We start from the raw sequence: 9,465 nt of genomic DNA, 5'->3' as shown, positions 1-9,465 counted from the left end.
GGTCAACCCAAAAGTCACACTTGTTGGATGGCCATAGCCATGCACATTGAATGCCAACCATTCATTGAAAAACCTGGACAATCATATGGTCTAATGCTTGGTAACTTAAATACTGGCATCTAAGTATCAAATGCTCTCTTTACACAATTTTGTAATGAAAAATATAAATGCCCAGGTCATGCGAGCCTGTGGAATTATATTTGTGCCCTGTGCATGAATGATCAACTAAACTCAACATTACGATACCTAAGCAACGCATGTGGATGATCTGAATCCATTCAAGAGGTAGGTCCCACCATGAATATGTCACAAGAAAGTACCTAGTTTTAAGAAACGAATGTAGGAATTCGATTTACTTGGAGAAATAAAATCATACAAGGGTCAAAATGATTTCGTGCCCATTATTGAATGGTTAGGATCATCTTCACAGAAAATGGAGCATTCAAGGCTTACCCATGGTGGACCCTACTGAAGTAGAGGTATTACATTCATCGAAATGGCAAAAGCTACTGGATCACGATTTTGCTTGAGCATGTCCAAGGACAACCACCCTTTTCCCATGCTTGAAAGAGTGAATATATGGGGGTAGCCCCATTACCCCGAGCCAGAGGGTTAGGATCAAGCAAGCATGACACCCACATCCCAAACCCTACCTGAGCAGCACAGCAGGGAGGTTTGCTAGAATAAAAACCAACATATTGCAATAGGATGAGGCGGGACTTTGATTACGGGCTTACTTTGCATGGGATGATGGTCGTGGGGAGAAAGAACAACAACAACAACAACAAAAGCTCTAGGTTGGATTATTCAACCCTTCAATAATTTGGAATCTCAGGGTCTTTCTGGGCAACTCCAGAAAGGGGAACCTTATCACATAAAAGATTTGGATCAAGTAAATAGTCCCAAGTTGAATAGCTAGAGTTCCAAACATGGTGTGCTGTAACGGCCATTACGTAATGGTGATGGTGCCAACTGTTACGCATTACAGGGTCATAATGGATGCACGGCCAAATGGTAATGGTTGCCATTGGTCCCAATGTATCTCATGGCAATAAATTGGGACGTATTCTAGCAAACCTTGACATCAGGCACTGTGTCATAAAATTTTTAAAGGAAAAGTAGAGAGAGAAGCATTTCCTTATCTTGCACCTGAAAAGAATGACATTGAAATTGGATTGGATTATTTCTACCCTTAAATAATTTGGCTCGTTTGCTTTGAAAATGGACCCATAACCTTTTGTATAATCAAGGGGTTGAAATATTCAATCTGAATGGTTTTTTTTTTTTTTTTCTGGGCAACCCCAGAAAGGGGAACCCCGCCACAAAATATTTGGGTCATGTAAACAGTCCCAAATTAATAGCTAGAGTCCCGACATATCTTATTACGATACATTGGGATGTATTCTAGCAAATCTCCACAGCTCGCGCTGCATCATAAAGTTTTAAAAAGAAAAGTAGAGAGACAGAAGCATTTCCTTATCTTGCACCTCAAAAGAGTGACAGAATTTGCCAGTTGTGGATGATAATGCCTATCTATTTAAGTTTTGTGTTAAGATTGTTATTAGTGAAATAACAACAAAGAAGCAACCACATGCAAGAACAAAGCAGTTAGGAGTACAAAATGTTCTCCACCATCAATGCCCACCAAAAGTGGCCACACTTTGTGAGAAAAATAAAAAATAAAAATGAACAAACCAGCTAGGGCACTGTTGCTGTTGAGTGCATTCTCTAAAGACTAATGAATACCTCCATGTAAATTCAAAGATTAAAATCCCATGATCTTGAATGTAATGCAAAGATAAGGAAAGGATAAGGCAAGCATTATCATCAAAGAAAGCAGCAGGCAATCAGATGGTATGTGTACGCATGAGTCAAACCACAACATCTACACAAATTGTAAGAATATGTGAATAAATTAGTCTCAAAGAAGAGAAATTTCCCAGCACAGAAAAGCCCGGTAATATGTAATTCATTTTGTGTTCAACAACATGTAGTGCAGGGTTCTTGCCATACCAAGAAGGGATAGACAGCTTTTGGAAGCAACAGTGGCAGTGGTGGTAATCCCCAAATGAGCAGTTTCTTGGGCAAATGGACGAGTCTTAAACAAAATCCAACACGGGAGGAAGTCTTTATACAGAGTATAAACCACCCTTGGAAGCCCCAAGAACTCATCCATTCTTCCCAAAACTTTTTTTTTTTTTTCTCTCTCTAAAGAATGATCTAATTTAGGGGGGGAACCGGTATCCCACACAACACCAACTCATCAATGTCGAAAAAAGAATATCCGATTGGTTCTGCAGGAGCACCACTAGCGACGACCAAGGTTAAGCTTTGAGACCCATCAACGAACTCAGCCACGTTCTCTCACGCAATTACCAGGAAGGAGAAATTTGTACTTTTCGGCATTCTGTAGTAGATATGCTGGAAGATGAACTGCTGAATATGAGTGAGGTATCGGTCCTAACTTCCCAATGATTTCCTTGAAAGTGTACTCCTCAGGCAGCATGTCAAACAAGTCGGCCCCACGGCAGATCACATCCTGCACCCTCGACGTCTTGAGGTAATGAGAGAACCTCACACGGTCATTGTGACTATACGCCTTCATCTTGAATATGAACTCGCTTATACGCCGGAAGCAAAAGCTACAGTGCCATCCCGAGTCTGACAAGATGTCGTCTGTCTGGCGATAATGAGCATATCTTGTCTTACCAGTCTGATACCTATGAACGGAAGCCCTCCAACTCTTATCATCAACAAGAAACTCAAAAGAATACAAATAGTTATGGAGGCGAAGATGTAGAATTGGAGGTATGTCATCACACCACCTCAAGAGATTAATTGTGTGACTGCTCGGGATTTCATCAACATCGGACATGATCAACAAGTCATCATCAGTTATACCGGCTATCTTGAGGAGCTGATCAAGAGCGACTCGCTGATAAGCTTCTTCGACAAATGGGTTCTCCCCTTTCTTAAATCTTCCGCCAATAGTTCCATAAGTCAGCCTTGACTCAATAAATTTGAATTCATCTCGATGGCTAGCGAAAACCAGGGGCTTTGGTAATCCAGTGAACGTCGAATTCGATTCAAGGAGAACAAACTGTGTGATATATGGGTACAGTTCATTCCATCTGATAGTGAGAATGTCCAACTCGTTGCTGAACAGCACCGCATCGAAAACACGCCTTGGGCTTTCTCGGATTCCCCACCCGTGAAGCTTGCAGAGGTTCTCCATAGAAACATTCTCATGGTAATAGTGAGGGATGTCATGGAACGGCTTGGGGGGAGATTCCCATATCGGCCGTAGGAAATACGAGATCTTCTGACCATGTAGGTAAATCCCAAAAATCGACATGGGCACAACAACGAACAAAAGGATGTAAGCTTTAAAATCCAACCCTCTGAGAATGCACCGCAACCTCGACATACTGAAAGCGGTACGTGCTGCCTCCTGCCAAGTAGAAACCATCAATTGATTTATCTAATAAGGTAAACAAAAATCTAGAAACAAAATCATCCATTATCATCAAACAAGAAATCGGAAACAAATCCAATTTTCACAATCTTCACATAAATCAATAAACCACAACATAAGTAACCAATAACCCACATGAACAAAAACCCTATTTTCAATTTCCCAATAAGAAAAACCCCCAAATTCTCAATTCCCCACATTGCATAAATCTACTTCATCCAAATCCCTAATATGAACAACAAAAACAATGCTTTGGGATATTGGATTTTCCACAATCAAATTCCCCAAAATTACATTCCCCTTCCCAAAATACAGAAGAAAATCTTCAAGAAAACACAGAAAAATTTTAAATTTTTTTTTTTTTTTTAAAAAAAACCGTAATGATAACATGCATATAATCAAATCAAATAATCCCCAAAACAAAGAAAGAAACAGATCCATTTACAAAATTAAAATAAAATAAATACCTGCCCGCAAACACCTTGGCATATATCGTCCGTCTTCTTGAAGTTATAATACCCTCCTCCTTCCAGCATCATGAGGAAAATAATTTTAAAATAAACAAAAAAATAAAAATAAAAATAAAAATAAAATCCAATCCCTCAAAAACAGAACGAAAAAGCCCCTTTCCCCTAATACTTTCCCACAAACTCCGATTCCGAAACTTCCAAACCAGATCCACCCAAAACACCCTCCTCCCAAATATCAAAATCGCCGATCTCTTCTAGTTTTGGTAGGTCTTCTTCCTTGAAAGAGAGTCTTAAGAAAAGGCCCTCTTGTCTAGAAAGAAAGTAGAAGAGAAAGGCTAAATTGTAAAAACCTGAAAGAAAGGACATAAACAAACCCTAAAAACTAGAGGAAAAAGGCAGTTCCGCTGCCGCTGCTGCTTCTCTGTAATGGATGGATGGCAGTTGTTCCTGCACCGTTTTGATTCCCCATCCTCTTGCCTTCTCTCCCTGTATATATACAACTACACCTGTATTATTAATATCGACAATGTTATCATACGCATTCACGTTCTTTACTTTATTATAAGTGGGACCCACTCCTAAGTAACTAAGACCGTCCGTTCGTTGCGCCCAATCATCGATCTTGGGTCTGTCTTAAAAAAAAATCTCCACGTTCAAAGCAACTTAATGTTCCGATCTGTGGCTAACATGACAAACGGTTTATAGAAGATATATCATGTATTTTCTGATGGGAATTTTAAGTATGATGGGTTTTTTTAATCATGGTACATCCATGGTTGGATTCAATAGAACAACGGTCTGGATTATAGAAAAAGGGTCCATTTGTGAGAAGTGAAGCGAGGTGTAGGGTGAAAGATGGATGCACGTGTTGTATTATTGGTGAATTGATATGTATGATTAGATTAAGAGAAGGAGCCGTTTTCCTTGTTTCCTACCGCTTTAGAAATAATTAATAATAAGAAACAGGCGTATTGTCGAGATAGCCCAAAGTTTTAGCGGATTAGTCGATGAAGAGGTATGGGTATTTTCGTAATCCAGCTGTACCGTTGGTGGGCCCACGCGCCAATTGACGTGGTCAATACATCCGTTGGGTCTCTCTTTTAATAATTTTCCAAGAGACTCTTTCCTCTTTCTTGAAAATCTTGCGGATGGGCCGATGTTAGACGCGCATACGTTTCCAATCGACAAACCGCGGCGTTAAATGGATTAGACTCGTTGATTCTTCTACGACTATTTTTTTCTTTTTATGACTCGGCATATGCTTTTGATTCCTGGTGTTTTCGGTTTTCTAACTGATATATAACATAGACGCGGGTTGCTACACGTCTGGGCTCTCTACTGCAATGCACTCCATCCATTGGCTTAGCCAGAATTAGATCGAAAGCTTAAGTGGACCACACCACAACCAAAAATGGTTATAAAGATACCCCTGGTTGAAAAAGATTTTAATGCACAACGTGATGTTTATATGACATCCAATTTAATCATAAGGTGACTTGGACTTTGATAAATAGAAAAAACAAATATTAAATTGAGCAAAAAAATCTATAACTTCATATGTTGTTATCTACTTAAGCTTTACATTTGCCTCATTTATAGTAAGTAAATGTCTTAAATTAACATGTTCCCTAAAGGCTTAGGGGTCGTTTGGCACCTTGGATTTGAGGGGATTTCAAATCCCCTTATTGTTTGGCACCATAAAGTAATTTAGGGTTTCAAATCTAGGAGGAGTTTGAAATCCACGGTGAAAGCTTGGATTACGTCTATTGATGCAGAAATCTAGTTAACCCTCCTTTAACCTTTGAATACCTGCACACAAAAAAGATAAAGGAGACCCTAGCTGCAACAGGGGACCCTCTGATGCCCAAGTCAGGTAGGGAATCTGGGTCTAATAGAGAGTAGGGTTTTTGGACTTACATTGTGCGTACCTTTCACTATTAGGGATGCTCTTATTTGCAAGTTAGAGATGGTGGTGGCGTAAGGGACTATCTCCCAATTTAGCAAGAGCATATTGTAGAGGGATTTGGATCATAGGCATATCGCAATGATCTTCCAAGATCTTCGCCGAAGATTTCGTACAAACCCGTGTTGCGGTTATTTCCAGAGATCCTTGGCCAAAATCTTGGACAAGTAGTTTTGCTAAGATTTGGACAGTCGGTAGTAGTTCGGAACTAGTAAAAGCGCGTAGCAGGAGGCCGAGGTAGGGAGTCAAAGGCGACTTATACGGTTGCTTCTAAGGGCATATTGCTGACTTGAATTCTCTAGTAAACTGTGGTCGAGCTTCCCCTTAGTATCAAGTGGATGGTCGACCTATCGAGGTGCCTTTTGTCTGAGCACAGAGGCCGAGGTCCTTTTCCTTAGTGAAATGTAGACCGAATATGGGATGACCATCTTCTTCATCTTATTGCACGGGGCAGGAGTTGTTCTCAAGAAATGACCCGAGCGGCAGCTCAAAAATGTTTGGGACCATGGAAGAGCTCAATATCTGATGGAAGTGGGCACTTCCTCTTGTGGCGGCTGAGCTCGTGACACGCATGGATGTCCAACCTGACCTTGTCTTATAAGTCAGTCCATTTTTACCCATAACAGTAACCCCTCTGCTTCCAAGCTCATGCAGCGGGCTTGAGAAGTAAGTCGATATTGGTGAGGTTGGATATTCTTGCACATAAGGCATCGGGCTTGCTTGTCATTAGTGCGAAATAAGGCAGTGTGTATGGGAATTGGGGTGTATCTATAATCATGATATGGCACGCTCGAGGTCAAATGCGTTGTCAGGGCGCCTATTCGATCCTTACCTTATGGGGTGTTGACACATGGTGTCTTCTAGAGAATCAAGTCAACCGGTGTGTGAGAAAGCTCCACATGTCCGAGCGCCAGAGTCGAAAAGCCATTTTGACTGCCACATTAAGTGCGAGCATTAAATGCCCGTACGAATGGGTTTCCTTTAAAAGGAGGGAACCCTACTCGTGCAAGGGTTATTTTCCCTGTTGCTTCTTTGCTTTAGGCAATTTCCAACGATCCTCAAAAGAGCTTCTTCTCCGGTGAGCTTCATCTCTCCTGTCTTCTCTTCCTTTTTCATTTTTCTTCTAGGTCCCTAATTTCCGATCATAATCTTGGCCAATAATGTCGAATCTGTCGAATCAATGGGAGGAATTAGGGGCGTTGCATTACAACGGGGAACTGGAGGATTGGGACTTACTGAAAAATCCGCCATCTTCGCTTGTGATTATGAGCAATAAGGATTTTCGGGCGTCTCATGGGTTGAGGATAGCTGCTCAGTCCTCGGCCGAGCAACCAATGGATGCTGAGGGGTTTGCCCCAACAAGGGAAGAGGCTGCCCAGTCTTCGGCAGAGTCAAAAGAAACCGAGCCGATCAGGTCGATGCTGACGGAATCCGACCTGGTGTGAATCAGATCGGAGTACCACATCCCAAACTCGGTGGTGCTCCGAGCTCTCGTACTTGGTGAAATTCCAAATGAGCCCCAGGACGACGAGGTGGCCATATTTCTGGTCGCCCTCCAATGTGGCTTGAGGCTCCCTCTCCATCGCGTAGTCATAGACGTCCTCTTACACCTGGAATTAGCTCCCGGGCAAATAATCCCAAATGCCTGGAGGGCCTTGGTGGGGTCGTTCATTTTTTAGGCTAAGCTCAAACAACCTGATCTGGCTAAGCTCGAATAACCCAAGCTGATCGTGAATAAAATTCTCCACCTATACCAGGTGAAGTCCTACTGATACCACGAGGGTTGGTATTACTTTTCAGTCTGCCCACACATAGGCAAAGCCATTATCACGGATGCCCTGACCTTAAACAAAAACTAGAAAAGTAACTAGTTCTGGGCATCGGGAGATTGGGAGGGTCCAACAGCTTCCAAGCTACGTCCTCAGATTCCGACCATTTTTGCTCAACCAAGTTGGTATATCCGAACTGACCTTTTCCTTTTTTGTAGTCTTATTTCTAACTGTAGTTTTCTTTGGCAACTCTACCCAAGTATCTTGCTGGAGTGAGTGAGTCAGAGCGTAATCGAATAGCTAGGACGAGGTTGATGGACACCAAGCTAAGGTCATGGAGGCAGCTCATGCCCGGGCTACTCTACAAATCAGGTCTTGCCTTGTCTATATCAGGTATACCCTGGTAGATGGTTGAAAATTATTTCATCTTTGTCCGTTTTGTTGATCATTCCTTTTTGTCGTGTAGGGATGCATAAAAAGACTTGCTTAAGCGCCATACTTCTTCTGAGGCCAAGGTGGCCCAGAAAAAACAGAAGCCATCTTCGAAGAGGAGGGGAACTATTGCTTCCTCGTCCATAGCAGATCAGTTGAGCGTGGCTACCGACCTTGCCACCACTTCTTTAGACCCGCCAGTGGTCTTGGAGGCGGTCGAGGTCGCCCTGCTAAGGGAGGCAATCAAGGTCTCAGAGGCTCAGCCCCCCATAGCCCGAGTTGAGGCAAGTAGTTCGGCTGATCGCCAGGAGGGCAAGGCCCAAGGAGCCCCCAGGTCCACTTCCGCTACGACAAATGACCTCTTACTGTGGATAACTCGACATGTTCCTAATGTCGAGTTCACCAAGGTGATGGAGAAGCCCTCGTCAACCATCATAGGTCAGGTTGCCGCACTTTTTTTTATAAGGTTAAGACATTTCCCTCGTAGTAGTAGTCTTTTTTTACTTAGAATTTTCTTTTGGTTTTTTTTTTTTTTCATGGATCTATTTTTCAATTCGGCCCCGCTATCTTGTCTGCTTGTCACGAGATGTTGTGTGTCGAGGAGTGCAGGGAAGAAGAGACAGGTCTCGTGACAAAGACCGTTGAGTCCAAGCAATTCCGATATGAGGTCGATGCTTTGAAGGCTCAGATGGAGGCCTAGGTGGAGGAGGCTCAGAAGGATTCTCAGGAGAAGACCGAGCTGGAGGTGACAACTTCGCTTCTAAAGGAGGCCCAAGAGAAGGCTGCCAGATGGAAGGCCTAGCTGGCTGAGATGAAGGTCAAGTTAGGAGCCAAACTGAAGGAAGCCAAGGCAGCTATCATGGCAACTCAGGAGGCAGTTGTGAAGGAGTTCAAGGCCTTTAAGAAGTGGGAGGAGGAGAGAGACGTACTCTATAATCTTAGGTACAATAAGTGCCTTGATGATATTAAAGGGTTATACCCCAAGCTCGACCTAACCCCTCTCGTGGACAACCCTACCGAAGAGTCGACCTCACCGGAAGCTGAAGGCTGAGCCCTTGCAGAAACCGAATAGCCGACCTCATCGGGACTCTAAGTGAACTTTTTTCATTTTTAGCCTCTTTTTGTACTCTTCCTATATGTACACTCTTTATCTTATTAATGAAAAGAGATGATGGTGGCATAGATTGTGCGTACCTTTCACCATTAGGTGAGAGATGGTGGTGGCATATGGGATGATCTCCCTATTTAGTAGTAGCGTATTGTAGAGGCATTCAGATCCAAAGCGAATTGCAATGTTCTTCTAAGATCTTCATCGAAGATCCTGTACAAACCTGTGTTGCAATTATTTCCTGAGAC

At 42.6% G+C, this 9,465-nt stretch overlaps 1 protein-coding gene across 1 annotated transcript; it reads right to left on the bottom strand.

Annotated features, from left to right (window-relative positions):
- Positions 1–1,894: 1,894 nt before the first annotated feature.
- On the bottom strand, positions 1,895–4,428 carry LOC131239844 (uncharacterized). Its single transcript, XM_058237728.1, has 2 exons — positions 3,943–4,428; positions 1,895–3,451 (listed from the first exon to the last, which is right to left on the bottom strand). Exons 1-2 carry the CDS (start codon positions 4,012–4,014, stop codon positions 2,351–2,353), a joined length of 1,173 nt encoding a protein of 390 aa, XP_058093711.1. The 5' UTR covers positions 4,015–4,428; the 3' UTR covers positions 1,895–2,350.
- Positions 4,429–9,465: the final 5,037 nt, after the last annotated feature.

The sequence above is a fragment of the Magnolia sinica genome, chromosome 3, assembly GCF_029962835.1.
Source record: "Magnolia sinica isolate HGM2019 chromosome 3, MsV1, whole genome shotgun sequence".
Classification (NCBI taxonomy): Eukaryota; Viridiplantae; Streptophyta; class Magnoliopsida; order Magnoliales; family Magnoliaceae; genus Magnolia; species Magnolia sinica.
Note: the sequence above shows the minus strand (reverse complement) of the source record. Positions and strands in the feature narration are given on the sequence as shown.

What these genes read in the sequence shown, in the direction of transcription:
- LOC131239844 (XM_058237728.1), bottom strand. Translation starts at nt 4,014, where the DNA reads ATGATGCTGGAAGGAGGAGGGTATTATAACTTCAAGAAGACGGACGAT. An exon ending in GCCAAGGTGTTTGCGGGCAG is followed by an intron (nt 3,452 to 3,942) that starts GTATTTATTTTA and finishes TCTACTTGGCAG; the next exon opens with GAGGCAGCACGTACCGCTTT.